Source organism: Aethalodelphis obliquidens, unplaced genomic scaffold (genome assembly GCF_003676395.1).
Source record: "Aethalodelphis obliquidens isolate GAN/ISIS:26980383/991018 unplaced genomic scaffold, ASM367639v1 scaffold66, whole genome shotgun sequence".
Taxonomy (NCBI): Eukaryota; Metazoa; Chordata; class Mammalia; order Artiodactyla; family Delphinidae; genus Aethalodelphis; species Aethalodelphis obliquidens.
In genome coordinates this window covers 9,549,497-9,569,709 of record NW_020838010.1, presented here as the reverse complement: position 1 = coordinate 9,569,709, position 20,213 = coordinate 9,549,497, and the positions used below count along the sequence as shown (strand labels likewise).

The 20,213-nt window shown below is 37.7% G+C and overlaps 1 protein-coding gene across 1 annotated transcript in view; it reads right to left on the bottom strand.

The window, feature by feature from the left end:
- Positions 1–771: 771 nt before the first annotated feature.
- Positions 772–20,213, bottom strand: part of LOC113610979 (dedicator of cytokinesis protein 11) — a gene marked incomplete at its 5' end in the record, with an annotated part of 42,448 nt that continues 23,006 nt past the window's right edge. The window contains 7 exons of the mRNA XM_027089538.1: positions 772–2,688; positions 7,178–7,316; positions 8,804–8,904; positions 9,350–9,540; positions 9,911–10,121; positions 17,583–17,729; positions 18,254–18,367. Coding sequence (XP_026945339.1) covers positions 2,566–2,688; positions 7,178–7,316; positions 8,804–8,904; positions 9,350–9,540; positions 9,911–10,121; positions 17,583–17,729; positions 18,254–18,367 — 1,026 coding nt within the window. The remainder of the gene's footprint in view (positions 2,689–7,177; positions 7,317–8,803; positions 8,905–9,349; positions 9,541–9,910; positions 10,122–17,582; positions 17,730–18,253; positions 18,368–20,213) is intronic.

The window sequence follows — 20,213 nt, the reverse complement described above, 5'->3', positions numbered from 1 at the left end:
GTTACTTGGAAAACCTACATGGAATTGCTTACTTTCTCTACGGGTTATCACCGTAGTGATAAACTAACACGACTAATGGTGACTTTATTCACATTTTACAATATGGTCAAAGACTATCAAAACAAGAGCTTCCAGGGGAAATTGGACTCAAGCTTAACTGCAAAAATAATCAGTAGAGCAGAAACGTACTCTTTGATGTGAATTAATCTGTAGAGGCCAAATCACTTCATGAAATCATTAAACTATATAAACAGTAACACCTAATATATGCAGTGTTTCAAAACACATTTTGCTGGCTTTCTCTAGTCTAGCCCACCTTGTTCTCTGTATATAGCTTTCTGACCTCAGTCTGAAAGTTGGTGAAAAAAAATCTAGTGAAATTGTGCTATGACCCGGAGAACTCACCGGCCACAGAACACAAAATTCTCTTTAACTTTTCCTCTTTTCTCCTTAGCCATCAATAAGTCATGTCCAGTCTTTCCACAGAGTACCTCTTGTACTTGTCCTTTCTTCTCCATTCTTGTTCACATCTATGGGTTTATGGACTCATAACTAAAAATAACATTTAATCAAGTAGTCTCTCTGTTCAAAAACCTGGACTGGCTCCCTCATATTTACTGACTAAAGTCCAAATACTATTAGCCTGGTATTCAAGGCCTTCCAAAATCTAGGTCTGAACTTTCTTTCCACTACTCCCCTGAACAAAACTGGTCTCATCATCCCCTGAACTTCTGCAAATTCTTTTTGCACCTTTGCTTATGATGTTCCTCCTGCCTAGAACACCCTCTCACCTTTGAAAGCCTGTTCAAGGCTTACTTTGCCCATGAAACCATCCCTGAACATTACAACTCACAGTGGCCTCTCATTCCTTGAATGTGATATGAGCTATGGGCAATGTCCTTCATTTGTCAATGTTCATATACAACTTTTCTTGTCTTATATTGTTAATTCTTGTTTTATTTAATTTTGTGTCTATCTTGCCTCCTCAACTAGATTGCAAGTTCCTTGAGGGCAGGGGTCATTTGTTATACTTTAAAAAATTATCCACAGGGCACAATACTTTGCTGGGGGACATGATAGGGACTAGTTATTGACAAAAGAGCACTGAAGTTTCCCCAAGATGCCTCATTCTCAGAAGGCAGCACTCTCTCTAGGTGACGGTTCTTTACATATACATGCCAAATATAATCACTTTAAAGGTGAAACTAACTCTCCAGTTACCCCAAGATATTACAAACTGCCTCTGAAATTTCTGAATCCCCTATTAAATACAAAATTAACATTTCATAAATAATTTCATGCTCCCCTGAAAGCTTAAAAATGACATGTAAAGAAAAATGGCCAAGCCAGGTGCATAATCTCTAAGGTTTACTCGATCACAAAGCATTTAAAAAGCCAAGGCTCCATGCGACCCATTTATATATTTCAGTGTCTGTTTTCCCTTTTCTTTTTGGTCTGTAAAATAAGCTAAACTACATAAGAAAAATAAGTCTAGGACTTACAGTTTACATGAAAGGCAGCCAAAATTATATGGATAATTCAAGCTAAAAAAGTTCTTCGCATCTTGGTTTCTCCTGAATTATTTAGGTAGTCTGAGGCTTCTTCATAGTTAGAGATGTAATCCCTAGCTAGCAGTTGCTAAATCTGTGGTGCTTACGTATACCCACCCAAGAAACGCTGCAACCATCAAGTTCTATCGAAATGCTTGTTACACTTGTAAACTGATGATCATTGTAAATGATCATTACAAAATCCCTACCCTCAGAATCTGCTGCTAAAGCTTTGGAGTTGCACTGACTGCAAATCTCAGAGATGTTTTGTTTAGCTCTATAGATAGCCTCAGCTGATGAAGCTCTGGCAACGAACGTTGCTTGCTAGGCAAACCTATGCCACAAAGGAGTCCCTTGTCTTGTATGTCAGAGAGACCAACTGGAGTACCTAGCATCACTGGATCAAAACTTGAAGGATCGGTAACCCTGGTATTTCTATATATATCCTTTCTGTGTGAAATTTTCCTTTTTAAATAATGCTTTTGCTTCCCTTAGCCCAGTCTTGACCACTGGTAGGCAAGATTTCAAATCATCTCCCCAATTGGAAGTATCCATGTTTTATGGAAATTTTATCAATTTTTTTCCTCCAAGGATTAGTATGATAATAAATTTAGCTTCCTGCCAAGAAAAATGCTAAGTTCAAAGTATTATTTCCTTCACTTCTAATTACAAATAAGTTTTACCTTTTATTGTGTTCCATTATACAATTTTACACAGTACCATTATTATTTTAAGCAACAGTTGAGCAAATCGAATTAACGTTTTTGAGCTCTACTTCTCAGTATATAGATTTACCTAAAAAAGTACAAACCAAGCACAGTGGTGCAATTTTCCAGGCACTTTCAAGTTGCTTAAATATTTACAAATATGTAAGCACCCTGTTTGAAAGCATGAAAATTTTGGTGTCAGGAAGAAAACACTCCATGTATATCAAATCTTTAAATTTTAACATTTGCACAGCTCAAAATATTCCTGAGAAGGTTCGTTCTTGTTATCACTTTACATCTGCATGTCCTCATATCTCAGCAGCGTATCTTGGGGAACCATAACCTCTGTCACTCGACGTGCCACTAATCGCACAAAATACATGTAATGTGTTGCTCATCCAGGGAGAATGCATTGTGTCTTCTTGTAAGATCTGAAACGAAAGAAATCTGCATGTTTATCATGAGGTAAAGTAGCCGCTGCCCAAGAAGTATGTGTATATGAAATCGCAGGCATGTTTCAATTTATCACTGACACTTAGCTATTTAAAATGACATAAAGCAGAAAGAGCAAAGAAAAACATTACCGACTCAAGTCTTCAAAGCTGTATTACAAAGGCAGCATATCAAAAAAGCAGAAAAGATCTGGTTACTCATTAAGAAACACAGAAGGCTGTAAAATGCAAAATTCAACAGAAAGCGAGAGGTAATACAATCTTTAAAACAATTTTTTTAACCGATGGTCATAACAAGAGCCCTAAACAGTGGACTCTTGGATACAAGTTTATAGATCATCTTCTAAGAGTGGTTCTCAGGATCACTGTGGGACTTTTCAAACATGCAGATACCCATGCTCCTTCCCTGGAGACTTGGGAAATAATATTAAGTGAAGAGAAAATAAGTGAACATTTCTAAATACATACTATAATTATATAAGCTAATTAATACAGAAGACTTTTCTTGGAAATAAACTTCATAAGCATAAATTTTATATCCCATAAACATATAAACATACATATTAGTATAGATGTTTTAAAAATTATCCACTTTTTTAAAAGATTTTTTTTTGATATGGACCATTTTTAAAGTCTTCATTGAATTTGTTACAGTGTTGCTTCTGTTTTATGTTTTGTTTTCTTGGCCGCGAGGCATGTGGGATCTTAGCTCCCCGACCAGGGATCAAACCCGCACCCCCTGCGTTGGAAGGTGAAGTCTTAACCCCTGGACTGCCACGGAAGTCCCCCAAATTAACTATTTTGTGTGCTCAAAAGCAACAGAGATCTCATGCGTGGATTAGATAGAAGAAAAGAATAGCGTACACATCACATCCAACCTCTTTACTATACTGTCCCAATTTAGGTCTCAAGCTTTCAATACTGGGTTCTCAAGTTAGCTCTGAAACTTCAGTATTAAGCCTGCAAATTAGTTTACAGTGGCAGCAACGCGTCATATCATTTGTGTTGCTACAAATCATGTCTTATATAAAGTCCGTAATAGAGAAATTTCCACTTATAAAAATCGTAACTCATGACACTAATCTGAAAGCACAGGAGAGGTTTAAGAGATGATTGATTATCCACAACTGTCAGATGTGACGAGAAAATAGAGCATTCATCATGAACAAAACAGACCAAACAGAACTACAATGGCCACCACCAACTCTATCTAATTAAGACCTGCAATTAATAGTTTTAAGGTGATATACATCCCTTTTAAAAAGTCAAAAGCTTGAAGAAGTTTTTAAAAGGACTTTATATTTTAGTATAGTGTAACAGATTACACTGAAAAGGGCCAAGGATATCCAGGCCGTATCTTTTTGTCAAGTAATCATTTATGGAGCTCATAGATAATTTGCAATGCACAGCTATATTTTATCTTATTTTGTATTATTATGTTCTCCTTTGGGAAATAATATGTCTCAAAGTGTATGACTAAAAAAAGGCTCTCTTTTATATGAGAATCTAATAGGAAATATTGACTTACAAAAATTCACTATAAAGTCAACATTTGCCCAAAGTAAGGCACACCTGAATATGAGGCGTTATGACAGTACAGCGTGCATAAATATAAACCAATAGAAACTAAGATTTTTCTTGGTTAGCTATCAATATATAATATCAAAGGTCTAAACTACTGGTCCCTAGAACTAAACAAAATAGCCATGGTTCATGGAAATTAAATGAGAGAGACAGGTGGGAAATAAGACAGCAGGTTTGTAAAATCCACACTTGACGGTGTTAAAAAAGAGATGAGAGGCCCAAAATGGAGTCACTTGCGCTAAGCCCACATCACCTGAGACTTAATACCTAACCTAATTGCAGTTTCAGCCTTTTCTAGGCAGGTAATCTTAAGCAGTCAAGAAAGTATGTGCATTACTTTCAGTCTGGAATTACCTGGTTGGCACTGGTGAGGTACTCCACCTGACAGACCCTTGCTGTGCCCCGTAGGAAGATGACCTTGCCTGAAAGAATCAGCTCTCTTCTAGAGTAACTTGTCCTGCCTCGTTCTACCTGTAAAAGTCTTCCATTTCGTAAAACTCTTCGGAGCTCCTTTCTGTCTGCTAGATGGGATGCTGCCCGACTCATGAATCACCGAATAAAGCCAAGATCTTTAAAATTTACTCAGTTGAACTTCTTCTTTTTAAACACAGGAAAAAATAACTTTATAAAACTACTACTCTAAATATCTTGATCACAGTAATAGCAGTGAATTGAACGATCTGCTTTCAAGTTGAATAAATTAGAGCTCAATGCTAGGTCATACGGTTGCATGCAAATTACATAACTGTCATATAATACACATTGGCTTAAAATGATGTAATTGTTTTATATCTTTTGTGAAGGAGGAGTTTTTGCTGTTTTTTTCCTATGGACTATGGAGAACAAAACCCCATAAACTGGCCAGATTCTAGGAATAAATTATGTGGTCTTATTTGATTCAAGTATACCCCAGAACAGTGATGGTGAAGTACCCACTGTACTCAGGGGCTGAGCTTGAGATACAGACAATAAAGGAAGTGGAATGATTCCCTATCTTCCTAGCCCTGATCACCTGGCTGCTTTGGGAAGGAGGCCAAAATGGGCCTCTGAAAACTGAGCAGCAAAGGTATGCCTTGGAACAGTTTGCACTCACTCCTAAGTGGGCTAACGGAAGTAAAGATGGCGAAAAGAAGAAACAGATCACTGATTCCAGACTCCTCAGGCCAACAAAATTCCCAGCCATGAGAACGGGAGAGTAGGAGACTGGGGTGACTCGTCTCATTGAACAGATGGGACGATGAACGTCTGGCTGACTGGCTTCTCCATACTGAGAAGATGACCATGGTTAGAAAATTAGACTCCTGGTCACTCAGTGCAACCTCGGGCTAATGGTAACTAAATTTCCCCTAGTCCTTTCTAAGAGAAAGCATACATGCTAAATTCAGAGAGGTAGAGCCTGGAGTCAACTAGCTTTTGTTTTCCTCGAAACATCTCTTCTTTCACCCATCATTACACTGCAGTTCTTTGGGAACTAACCACTATTTGTAAGTCCATTTGTAAGTACACCCTTTGAGTGATGGTCTCACACAGGGGAGTGCCAAGCAATCAATGAAATGCAGATACCAGGACAGATGAGGTTCTCCTTTCTGGGACCAGTGTTAAGAACGGGTTCTCTAAAGGGTTGTAGTTGTCCTTGTTTCTTTTAAGGAGCCTTAGTTTCTTAAAAAAATTGAGAGTTTGAAGAGTTTCCGAAGCAAACATTTATCTTATTGGCTGTTTTCCTTAGTAAGGAAATTAAGGAGACTTTATGATAAGCTTAACAGGCTCACGCACTGAGGGACCAGACCATCATGCTGTGACTTTTACAACTGTGTTGGAGATATTAAAATACTTGAGTGACAGTCCACGTCTAGAGTGGTTGTAAACACAGATTTCAGGACCCCAATGTAGGAATGACATTTACGAGGACAATTCAGGAGTACTCTGGTTTTAGGTAAGTAGGGATATGAAAGTCATAACTACTTAATCATGACATAATTTGGCTGTAAGTGGTGAGCAGATCTTTGCCTCTGTATTTTTCAGATTGTGTTCTACTAAGTTAGCTGTAATTGTCATTAACACTCAGTCATAAATTAAAATGCTAGGTTTTATGAAAAGAGAACTGGCTGTATGAGTATTAAGACGATTCCTGAATTTTGGAACTCACTCAGGATCTCACCTAAATGATGGTATAGTTGTCCCTTGGTAACCTTGGAGGATTAGTGCCAGGACCACTGCCCCCTGCACAGATATTAAAATCTGAGGATGCTCAAGCCCCTTACATAAAACGGCACAGTATTTGCATATAACCTATGCACACCCTCCCCGATACCTTAAATCATCTTTAGATTGTTTATAATACCTAATACAAGGTAAATGCTACGTAAAGAGTTGCCTATGTGCAGCAAATTCAAGTTCTGCTTTTTGGAACTTTCTGGAATTTTGTTTTTCAAATATTTTCGATCTGCAGTTGGTTGAATCCGTGAATGTGTAACCTGCAGACAGGGAGGGCCACCTGTATCTAGTTTCTTACAGCTAAGACAGGAGTATTCATCTAGGGATTTGGCTACTGAGCCGATCATTTCACTTCTCTAGGACCCTTCTTGAGAGATTCTTATCCATGTTCATAGTAGATCAACTCAGACTCGCTCAGCTACTCGCTTCTAATGGCTCTGCGGCACAAAGAACCAAATGATTTATTATCTGAAGCACCTGCTAAAGCAACTGTCAGTAATTGCTTCCAATTTCATTTGTATTACATCATTTAAATGATTAAAGAAGATATGAGCAAATTCTAAAATAACATACTAATTTCAAGGTAACACATTTCAAACTAATAGATTTGTTAAGTAACTCTCGACGGACCCCGGATCACGTTTTCGTTTTCAACCACCCTAATACTTGCCTGCTCGTGAATAATGTCAGACAATTCTTTTACCATGTCTCTGAAATTTGACTTTAGCCCTTCATGGTACTCGATCTGATCCTCTTTAATTAGCCGCTCGTTTAGTTCCAGTGCAATGCTGCATGCTTGGATGAACTTCCTGTGGATGAAGATCAAAGATAAAGTTTTTTTTTTTTTTTTTTTTTTTTTGTGGTACGCGGGCCTCTCACTGCTGCGGCCTCTCCCGCTGCGGAGCACAGGCTCCGGACGCCCAGGCTCGGCGGCCATGGCTCACGGGGCCAGCCGCTCCGCGGCATGTGGGATCCTCCCAGACCGGGGCACGAACCCGTGTCCCCTGCATCGGCAGGCGGACTCTCAACCACTGCGCCACCAGGGAAGGCCCCAAAGATGAAGTTTTTGTTGTTTATTCCTGGAAAGTCTCACCGACAATTTAATATTTCCTTTAACCACGGCTTGCCTACAAGGAAGATTAGAATCCTGTATTTTCACTGTGCTTTTGCTAATGCCATCTCCTAAGTCTGAAATATCTTTTTCTTTCTTTTCCATCTTTCTCTTCTGCTTTCTTACCTCCTTCAAAATCCAGCTCAAAACATATACCCTCTAGGAAGCCTACTTGCTCAGTCATTTACTTGATACGCTATCAGCTCAAGTTGTGCTAACATTAGTTTACATCTGTAGATAATGTCATTCATTCAAAAATATTTTTTTGGTACTAACTATGCACCCAGTACAGTGCTGGGTGCTATAGGCATGAAGTATCTGCCCTGGGCTGGTAAGAGTTGGGACAGAGAGCTGATGAGTTATCATAAAAGCATTTCTCCATGATTTCATGTGTTTATGTTTAATGTCCATAATTAAAAGGTAAGTCTCAGGGGACAAAGTACCTCACTGCCCACTTGTTTTGTATCCCTGTCATAGCAACTAGTAGAATCTTTTCATACATGCCAGGCATTAATAATTATTGAATGAATGACTACTGGTTACTCTGTAACCTGAAACAGCTGATAACAGAGACAGGAAAAGTAAATGTTATAAGTCTGAAGCAAATGAGCGGATAAGCTATCATCTTTCTCCTTAGCCTATTTACTCAGCTGTCTCTCTTATTCTGAATGTAAACTCTTTTTCTATATGAAACAGATTTTTTTTCCAACGCAAGAGCATTCAGACATGCCCTAGCTTAGAGGGATGCTCAGTCCAGACAAGACATCACATGCCCTAGACTGGAAGAATCCAAGTGGAACTAAGGACATGGATAGAAGCAAGCTTATCTAGCCCTTCCTACCCTAAATGGTCTGAAAAGCTGTAACATAAGGTCAGTCGGGCAAAGGAGGACATCACGTAATGAATGTAGGCTTGTGTTTGCGTCACAATCTCCAAAGCAATACAGTAACTTGTCATATTTAATGTCTTGGGTCACTAGGACATTGTTGAAGTTCTGCAGCAAGAAAGAAATCACACATTTCCTTACTACTTAAAGTACCATTAGAAGGTCACTTAAATGTTGTGAAAGAGAACAGAGAATGTCCTTTTTTGGAGGGACATTATTTGGTGAATATTTTGGTTTCTTTTAAGAAGAAAATGGAGTAAAAGAATAGAGGAATAATCTGAAAACTACGAAGCACTTACCTAAACATGTCTTTCAACTCATTTACTTTCTTAGGTGGATACTTGCTAGCTTGACTGTCATTTAAGAAAGCCCTTGCATATGCTAACGGCCCTGCGTTTACCTAAATTACAAAAGGAGAAAAATGAGAGAGCTGTTAGAATACAACCAAAACGTAATTTTTACAATTCTCTTTTTAAAGAAAACCAGTATGTTAAAAATCCACATCTGAGAAACATATTTACTATTCTTACTATAAATTTATTTGAAAAAGATTAACTAAAGCAAATCATCTGCAAAGGTAATATTCTAATAAGTTAGTTAATGATTTCTGCTATGTAAATATAGGGCTTGGCTATAGTCAGAGGGATTTATGTTAAAGTTCTCTGACATAACACAAAATTTATGGAAATTGAACATAATTTCTTTATTAACTTAATCAAAAATGTACAGGTTTTTGCACTCAGTAAGAGTATAACAGACAATTACAATTAATGCTTGCTCTTTGCCCTTATGAAAGCAAGAGGAACGTCAAGAAACATTTAATACATGTTTAGCAACCAACATACCTGCACTGAAACACAGCCCTGCAATTTAAGTTGGAGCTGAATCATGTCCACGTCAGCAGAAGAGCAAAGCTTCTGCAGCTCTGCAGTTTTATCTTTTATTTCATCAGTAGCAACATCAATTGGCTTTAAATTAATCTGCTGTTCATAGTTTATAGGGATCCTCTTCTTCACATATGGAAACGAGTTTGAAGCTATTAAATGTTAAGGTTGAACAAATGAGTTTTTAAGATAGTAAATCAAACAGGCAAATTAAAGAAAAAAATCTATTGTGCTCAATTCTCCCCATGCTTTGTCTGGAAAATACCTTAGGGACCAGATAGGCGCCTTATTACTTCAGGATTGAGGGAGAAATTCTCTTTATGAGATGACTCAGAGCAATCATGAATTACATATGGGAAACCAATGGTTTATAACGTAGCCATGTTTGTGCAAGCTAGTGACTGAACAGCAGAACAATGAATGATTAAAATTTCAGTTACATTTTCCTGCTGACCAGCTGCTGCTTGTGTGCATCAAAAAATGACCATGTCAAACAAAGAAGTTATGCCAAGTCCCACTTACTAGTCAAGATCGTACGGCGTTTGCACTGTTCTTCTATACAGCCTTGCTTTTTGCCTGATAATGTATAAGGAGCCTCAAAAACAAATCTGTTGATATTATGGTTTCTTTCAAACTCAGTTTTTCTTTCTGTGAGTTCTTTGTCATCAAAGTAGGGCTTCACATAAGTGACTTGGACATGAGCATATTTGGGATCAAGCTCTTTGACATTTACCTGTAAGGTAAGAAAGTTTTGTTTTTTATTCAATATATAGGGAAAGGGGTACAGGTAAGCTACTAACTCCTCTGAAATCAACTGAGGACCACTGTCGCTGAATACACTGTGAGTTGAATACACACCTGGAAGAGGTCTTTGCTCTTTTTTCAAGGATTGTTTCCTTCTGATTATTAAGAAGTTACAGAAACCTATTTGGAGATTACAGAAACGTAGGCAGAAGATAGAAACTGTAATGCTACCACTCAGCAATGACCATTATTCACATTTTCATATATTTCCTTCCAATCTCTTTTCTATGCACATGTATTTACGAACCTGAGATCATGCTGAACATTGTTTTATAATCTGATTTCCTAAAAATATATTAAAGTGGCTTAACTGCACATCTGAATTCCACCTCTATAAAATATATATTACAGAGAGGATTCAGAGAAGATGGCAGAGCACCAGAAATCTATCTTCCTACAGGGACAACAGTTACACTGGCAGAATCTATCTGATGTAAGTATTTTGGAACTCTGGAGTCTATTGAAGACTTGCAACTTCCAGGGGAGGACCTGGACAGGAAATTACCTTAATTTTGATTTTAGTCGATTTTAGCTCTTGGCACAATGGCCGCCATCTGCACCTCACCCCTCAAGTACCATGGCAGGCAGCGGTGCACATGTTCTTGGACAGCTTGCGGGAGTCAGGATGAACAAGAAGGACCCTGTCTTCCAAATACTGGGGATCTGATTGCTGCTTCTGATCACAGGGGGGCAGTCAAAGAGGCTGCAGGCCATTACTGTAGCACCTCTTCCCATTGTTGCAAGGCCCTCCCCCTCTGGCTGAAGTGACTTCCAGGGTATTTAAAGGACCGGTACCTTTTCTCCCCCTCCTCCCTTCATTTTCCTCTCTTTCCCCTCTTGGGAGCCAGACACTGGAGACTAGGGCGTTCCAAAGCAACTGCATATATGAAGGAAACTAGAAAGTCACTGCACATGCTCAGGGGAAGGCACAGGCTAAGGAAAGACCTGATAAGTCCCCAGGTTTACACCTCAGGCTTATCCCTGGCACAGAGACAGCTTACAACCATTAAAAACAAAACCAAAAACCAGCAAACTCTGGGACAGAGAGAGAATCTGATTTCCAGAGTGATCATGTTATTAAATTCAAATGTCCAGTTTTCAACAAAAAAAGAATCACAAGGCATACAAAGAAACAGGAGAGTATGGCCCATTCAAACGAGAAAAATAAACCAATAGAAACTGTCCCTGAAAAAGACCTGGCAGCAGATCTCCTAGAAAAAGACTTTAAAACAACAGTCTTCATGCTGAAAGAACTAAAGGAAGTTATGGAAAAAGTCAAGAAAATGATGTATGAACAAAATGTCAATATCAATAAAGAGGTAGAAAATCTAAAAAGAAACCAAAAATTTTTTTCAGAGCTGAAAAACATAATAACTGAAATGAAAATTCACCAGAGGGATTCAAAGGCAAATTTCAGCAGGCAGAAGTAATAGTCAGTAAACTTGAAGATAGGACAATGGAAATTATCAATCAGAGTAACACAAAGGAAAAAAAAAACTGAAGAAGAGCGACAGAGCCTTAAGGAACCCGTGGAACATCATCCAGCAGACGGACATACCCATTGTGGGAGTCCTTGAAGGAGAAAAGACAGAGAAAAGGACAGAGAGAATATCTGAAGAAATAATGGGTGAAAACTTCCCAAATCTGATGAAAGACAGGAAGCTCAACAAACTCCAAGAAGGGTAACTCAAAGAGACCCACACTGAGACATATTAAAATCAGAATGTCAAAAGCCAAAGAGAATTTTGAAAGAAGCAAGAGATGAACGACTTGTCACACACAAGGGATCCTCAATAAGATGATCAGATTTCTCATCAGAAACTTTGGAGGCCAGAAGGCAGTGGACTGATATTCAAAGTGCCAAAGGAAAAAAAAATCTATCAACCAAGAATCCTGTATCTGGCAAAACTGTCCTTAAAAGTGAGGGAGAGGGACGACTTCCCTGGTTGCGCGGTGGTTAAGAATCCACCTGCCAATGCAGGGAACACGGGTTCGAGCCCTGGTCCAAGAAGATCCCACATGCTGTGGAACAACTAAGCCTGTGCACCACAACTACTGAGCCTGCACTCTACGGCCCGCATGCCACAACTACTGAAGCCTGTGTGCCCTACAGCCCACATGCCACAAATACTAAGCCCGTGTGCTGCAACTACTGAAGCCCGTGTGCCTAGAGCCCATGCTCCGCAACAAGAGAAGCCACTGCAAGGAAAAGCCCGCACACCGCAACTAGAGAAAAGCCCGTGTACAGCAACGAAGACCCAACGCAGCCAAAAATAAATAAAATTTAGAAAGAGAGAGAGGATGTGATTTAAAAACTAAAACAAAAACCACTGCCAAAAAAATCAACTGAACACAAAAGAAGATAGTAATGCAGGAAATGAGAGACAAAAAAGCTATGAGACACATAGAAAACAGAGCAGAATGACAGCAGTAAAGTCCCTCCTTAATAATTAGTAATTAATTTAAATATAAATGGGTTAACTTCTGTAAACAAAAGACAGAGATTGGGAGAATGGAATAAAAAAAACCCAAACATGATCCAACTATATGCTGTCTATAAGAGACTCACTTTAGCTCCAAAGACACACAAAGGCTGAATGTGAAAGAATGGAAAAAGATATCCCATCCAAATAGTAATCAAAAGAGAGCAGGGGTAAAGATACTAATATTGGAAAAAATAGACTTTAAATTTAAAAAGGTTACAAGAGACAAAGGAGGACGTTATATATTGATAAAAGGTTCAATACAGCAAGAAGATAAAACAATTATAAACATCTACACACCTAATAACAGATCATCAAAATATATGACGCAAAAATCGATAGACCTGAAGGGAGAAATAATAAATAGTTCTACAATAATAGTTGGAGACTTTAATAGCTCACTCTTATTACTGGATAGAACACCCATGCAGAAGGGAAGTAAGGAAATAGATGACTTGAATAACACAATGATCTAACTAGACCTAACAGACATATATAGAAAACTCTACCCAACAACAGAATACACATTCTTCTCAAGTGCACATGGGACATTTTCCAGGATAGACTATATGTTAAGCCACAAATAAGTCTCGATAGGTTTATAAAGACAGATATCATACAAAGTATCTTCTCTGAACACAATGGGATGAAGTTAGAACTCAGTAACAGAAGTAAAATTGGAAACTTCACAAATTGGTGGAAATTAAACAACATATTCTTTGAAGAAATCAATGGATCGAAGAAGAAATCACAAGGGAAATTAGAAAATACTTAGGTATTAATGAAAATGAAATCACAACATACCCAAACTTATGGGACACAGCAAAAGCAGTGCTACGGGGTGGGAGGGGGAATTTATAGCTCTAACATTTCACATTAAAAAACAGGAAAGGTCTCAAATCAACAACCTAATTTTACAACTTAAGGAACTAGAAAGAGAAGAACAACTAAACTCAAAGCTAGCAGAAGGAAGGAAATAATAAAGACTAGAGCACAGATAAATGAAATAGAGAATAGAAAAATAACACAGAAAATCGATGAAACCAAAAGTTGGCTCTTTGAAAAGATCAACAAGATTGACAACCCTTTAACGAAATAGAACAGAAAAAAAGAGAGAACACTCAAATTACTAAAATCAGAAATGAAAATGAGGACATTACTACCAATCCTACAGAAATAAAAAGGATTATAAGAGAGTACTATGAGCGAGTATATGCCAACAAATTAGAAAACCTAGATGAAATGTGAAATGAACAAATTCCTAGAAACACAAAGCCTACCAAGACTAAACCATGAAGAAATAGGGAAATCTGAACAGATCTTTAGTAAGGAAACTCAATCAGTAATAAAAAAAATCTCCTGACAGAGAGAAGCTCTGGACTTGGTATCTTCACTGGTGAAGTCTCTCAAATATTTAAAGGAGAACTAACACCAAGTGTTCTCAAAATTTTCCAAAACAGTGAAGAGAAAGAAACACTCCCTAACTTATTCTATGAGGTCAGCAATACTCTGATTACCAAAGCCAGACAAAGACAGCACAAGAAGACTACAGACCAATATCCCTTATGAACACTGATGCAAAAGCTCTCAAAAGAATACTAGCAAACTGAATTTAGCAGCATATTAAAAGGACTGTACATGATGACCAAGTGGGATTTATTCCTGGAATGCAAGGATGGTTCAACATATGAAAATTGATCAATGTAATATTGATACACTGCATTAACAGAATGAAGGGGGGAAAAAAAACCACATGATCATCTCAATCGACGCAGAAAAAGCATTTGACAAAATTCAACACGCTTTCATAATAAAAACACTCAATAAAGTAGGAATAGAAGGAAATGTCTACAATCTGATCAAGGGCCACTGTGAAAAACCTATAGCAAACATCACATTCAATGGTGAAAGGCTGAAAGCTTTTCCTCTAAGATGAGGAACAAGGCAAGGATGCCCATTTCACCACTTCTACCCAACATGGTGTTGGAAGCACCACTGAATCGTACACTTAAAAATGGTTAACATATAAATGTTATGTGTATTTTACCACAATAAAAAAGATAGTTGTCACAGTTCTATATTATAGTCATTGACATGACTTTTAATGGATGGATATGGATAAACATGATTTATTAGATCAGTCCCTCATTAATAGACTCAGGTTGTTTTCCAACATTTTGCTATTATAAATAATGCTCCAATGAACATCCTTGTATTTAAAACTGTGTATATTTTCTTCTGATTTATTCCTTAGGAAAAATTTTTAGATGAGAAGTTGCTTAGTTAAAAGATTTACATGGTTTTGGGAATTTTGATACATACTACCCAACTACCCTACAGAAAAGATGACAATTCGTACATCCACAAGCAGTATTTGACATTGTAAGAGTGGGTACTCTTGATCGCACTAAGCCTATTCTATGGAGGAAGGGGACCACAGGAAAGGAGAATGGTTCTATCTCAGAGATATAAAATTATAATAGTTACAGACCATTTCATAAAGAGTCTAAATTCCATGTTAAGAAGCTATGCTGCAGCGTCTCCATTAACTCCAGCTGATTCCCAGGGCCCTCTTCTTTCAGTGTTCTCCCAACTAAATTTGACTTGTGCCTTGGGTGTTGGTGGCGCTGTCAATATCCTTGCAATTTATCATAGTCAGGCCTTTTTTGTGTTTAGCTTAGGAAAAATTGAAACAAACCAAAAAAACAACAAAAACCTCCCAAGAAACAGTCCCTACATCCTTTTTTTTTTCCCTCCACATATACAGGACCATAGACAAGGGAAAGTTTCTTAGCAACTTTTAAAACTTCTCCAAACCCATTCTACTTGTTATTACATAAAAATCTAAAAGCCTAAATCTAGAAATCCTTTCTTTTCTTTCCCATTAAAAAGCTAGATGTCTCCAGAGAAACTCAGGTGAGGTTAATTATCTGGCTAAGACAAGACATAGAAGGAAAATAAAAGAGAGGTCAAGACTGATTTTGACCTTATAAAATAAACTATGTATATGGTAAACATTCAAACAGTACATGAGGGTATATATGAAAAGTAAAAAAAAGTCTTTCTTCCCACATAAGACTCTAGTCTCTCTCCTCAGGGATAACCATGGTTAACAATTTTGTATGTATCATTCCAGAAATTTCCTAAGCATAAACAAGTGAGTATATGTGAATATCAATTTTCACAAATGTAATCATCCTATCCATAATGTTCTGTGCCTCACCTTTTTTCTCTCAATAATATATCTTGATAGGTATATCAATACTCATCAGTTTTTTAATGCTTAGGATACTATATCCATTATATGGGGGTAGTACCACTTCCTTAACCATGTGGATATTAGATTGTTTCCAGGTTTTTGTTATATAAACTTTGCAGCAATAAACACCTTTAAACATACATCTTTATGTGTGTATATCTATCTACAAGATAAAATGTTAAATGTGAAATTATTGGGTCCAAGGAAAGATACATTTAAAATACTCGAAAATACTGCCCAACTGTTTTTCACATTGTTTGTGCCCTTAAGCAGATTTTGTTCTTTGGCAAGTAAAAGAGTGTTTTTAATTTTCAATTTCACACATTAAGAAAGAAATAAGGATTTTAAAAGTAGCAATTGCTTATTATATCTGTTGCCTATGAAGAATGACTAAAATATTGTGCATAAAAATCATGTCAGGAATCCAGCTGCCTGATGGTGTTTTGTCATTAGTGCTTGTTGGCCAGGTTTTCGGAGGCAGAAGAAAGTAGGAAACCGCATGTTATTCTGCAAGCCTGGCTTTCTATTAACTTTCCATTTATAGTATCAGTAGTATGGCAGCAAGCCTAAAACTTTCTGGCTATAAGGAGATAAAATTTTCTGTTGCCTTAATTCAATAAAACAACACAAAATAGTGAAACGGATCAGAAGTAGAGAGGTTCTGCCAAATATTCATGAATTTTGAACCTATCAGCACGTCTGTTTTTAAATGTCGAAGGCATATGTGTAAGATAAAATCATCTCCATGAGATATAGGTAAGTTTACAAAGTGAAGAGATCATTTTCATAGTAGAAAATGAAGTGTCTTTACTATTGCCACGGGCTTTTCGCTCCGGCAACGCTGCCTGTTAGCTATCGAGTGCTTTGCGTAGCACCATGCACATCATAGTCACGCAGTAAATGTTTCTGGGGTCTACAGATCCTGCACTGTATAGATCCTTCCTACCTGAAAAGTCAGCTCTCATCCTGTACATACCCATGGTAACTAAGGACAGTCAGGCATTCCTATTGTGCCTTCCCGCGATTCTGTCTATAGGGAACTATGCACTACTAGGAAAGAGCCTCTCTTGCTGGAACCTTTCTCATCCTTGCCTTGGCAGGGCTAGTGGGATGGATAATCTTTAGATCAAGGCCCAAGGCATCTCTCCTAAACCTACATCACTGCGAATGTAACTAGTGAACTAAGGATATCTTAGAGTAAAATGTGTGTCCTAAGATGATTTTAATCATAAAGCATGAAATTGACAATCATGATGCCCAACAGCATTCACAATAATAGCTATCCTTTACTGAGCGTGCCAGCTTCTATTATTATTAGTGAATGCTTTTTTACATACCAGGAACGCTAATCACTTTCCATATATTAACTCATTTAATCCGTACAACAACTCCATGAGGAAGGCACTATTATTAACTTCATTTTACTAACGAGAACAACGAGGCACAGAGAGGTTAAGTAACTTCCCCATGGTCACACAGCTAGCAAGTGGCAGAGAATGGAGATTTTAATCCTTCTTTCTGATTCCAAAGCCCCTGTCCTTTCTTTCACGATCTGGAAAGGCTCTATTTCCCATGCCTCTCCTCCACTAGCTAAAAAAGGAAAAAGTCAGAAGCAACGTACCACACCTGGAACCAATAAATATGTTACCTTGTCTGAATCCTGAATTATTTTGACATTCTCTGTACCAAATTTTTCACCATAAAGTTTGACAAGTCTCAGGGAAATCTCCGAGAGGCCGGTGAGCTTTGGCTCTTTATAGATGTACTCCTTCCCATCCTCTTCTTCAAAAAAAGACTATTATAAAGTTAAACATATGACAATTTATAAATAATATGAGCAAACAAAGCACTTAGAGAAAATCTACTAAATAATTAGCAATAATGTATTTGAAATAGATTTTAAATAATAGTACTAAAAGTCACATGCATATATTTTAACTGAAATAAATGAGAGTTTTCAAACTCACAGTCATGTGAGCATATTATTGGCCTGAAGATTTCCACACTCGATTTTTTCATCGCCTGCATACTTACCTGATTTTTATTGCAAATCTTTCAGTGCTAGATATTAAATATACATTTAAGAAGCTTGAAAAATGAAACTGAAGGAAACATTCAAATCTTATATGTTGTTCTCTGACCTAGTGGATTTAGACATGGGAACCAAAGTGAACTTTACACTTACAAACGAGGCTTCCTGCTGTTGTGACAGGTGCTCTATCTAGACAGAATCCTAGAACCAATAACTGCTGCTACAGTAATCATTCAAAGGTGAATGTTTAAAAAGGAAAACAACTTTATGAACTAAAGTATACTTACTTGGCCATAAAAGGCAACTCTGAAGAAAGTGCCTAAAAGTCTTTTCTTTGTGTGCATAACCTCCAAAATTTTTGTGTAAGCTCCATGAAGAGTTCTATAAACTTGAGTAAGTTTCTGAAAAATGAGAATAAACGAAACAGCTTTGTCTTCTGGTTAGTTAGTAAATGTCTAAGATAAATGCACAGGAAAAAAAAAAGCAACACTATTTCCTTTGCAAAACGGTTTTGGTGGGGTCATTCACACTCCCCTCCCCCATGGTCATTATTAGACAAAACTCCTTAACAACTTTAGGTCATAGGGTAGAGCTTAAAATGGTCAAATAACACTGTATTTCTAAATATCATGTTTCATTTCATTCATATCTCAATGGTAGTGTATAATTTAAAAATACTGTGTTATTGACTACTTTTTTCTTATGTCTGAATTATTTTAACTGAAAGATAAGCAAAATGCTTTGCTTGAGCTCTTAGGTGGAGAGATGAGAATAAACAATCCATGCGAACAATTTTGGAGAAGAAAATGAAATGCAGACAGAAAAATAATAGTATAAGCCTGAGGGTGGATTCCTTTTATACAAGTTCACAGACATTTTCAAAGAATATATTCTTCTACACATCCAGAAAAAGGGAGCACGCTGTGCTAGGAACATTATCAAGAATGTGAAAAGACAACCTACAGAACAGGAGAAAATATTTGTAAACCACAGATAAGTTTTCATATCCAGAAAATATAAAGAACTCCCACAATTCAACAACAAAAAGACAAAAACCTAATTTAAAAGTGAGCAAAGGACTTGAATAGACATTTCTCCAAAGAATATATATAAACGGCCAACAAGGACATGAAAAGATGTTCAAAATCACTGGTCATTAGGAAATACAAATCAAAACCACAATGTGACCCCACTTCACAGCCACTAGGATGGCTGTAATAAGAAACCAAAAATAAGTGTTGATCAGGATGTGGAATGTGTACCCTGCTGGTGGGAGTGTAAAAGGGAAAACAATCTGGTGGTTACTCAAAAGTTATAAATGGAGTTACCCTATGACCCTGCAATTCCCCTCTTAGGTATATATCCAAGATAAATGAAAACACACCCAGGGCTTCCCTGGTGGCGTAGTGGTTAAGAATCCACCTGCCAATGCGGAGGACACGGGTTCGTGCCCTGGTCTGGGAAGATCCCACATGCCGCGGAGCAACTAAGCCCCTGTGCCACAACTACTGAGCCTGCGCTCTAGAGCCCGCGAGCCACAACTACTGAGCCCACGTGCCACAACTACTGAAGCCCGCAGGCATGGAGCCCATGTTCCACAACAAGAGAAGCCACCGCAGTGAGTAGCCCGCGCACCGCAACAAAGAGTAGCCCCCGCTCGCCGCAACTAGAGAAAGCCCGCATGCAGCAACAAAGACCCAATGCAGCCAAAAAATAAATAAATAAAATAAATTTAGATATAAAAAAAGAAAACATACCCATACAGAAACTTATACTAACTGTTTACAACAGCACTATTCATGATAGCCAAAATGTGGAAACAACCCAAATGGATAAACAAATTGTGGTATACCCATACCATGAAATATCATTCAGCCATAAAAAGGAATAAAGTTCTGATACATGCTACAACCTGGATGAATCTCTAAATATTATGCTAAGTGAAAGAAGCCAGAAACAAAAGGTCACATGTTGTATTAATTTGTTTTTATGACACATCCAGAACAGGCAAATCCATAGACGGAAGGCAGGTTAGTGGTTTCCAGAGGGTGGGGCATAGGGTGGAGAGTGATTACTAAAGGATATGGAGTCTTTTTCTGCGGTGATAAAAATGTTTTGAAACTAGAGAGAGGTGGTGAGAGCGTAACATTAAGAATGCACTAAATGCCACTGAATTGCACACTAGAATATGGTCAATTGTATGTTAGTGAATTTCACTTCAGTAAAAAAAAGGGGAGCACAGAAGCA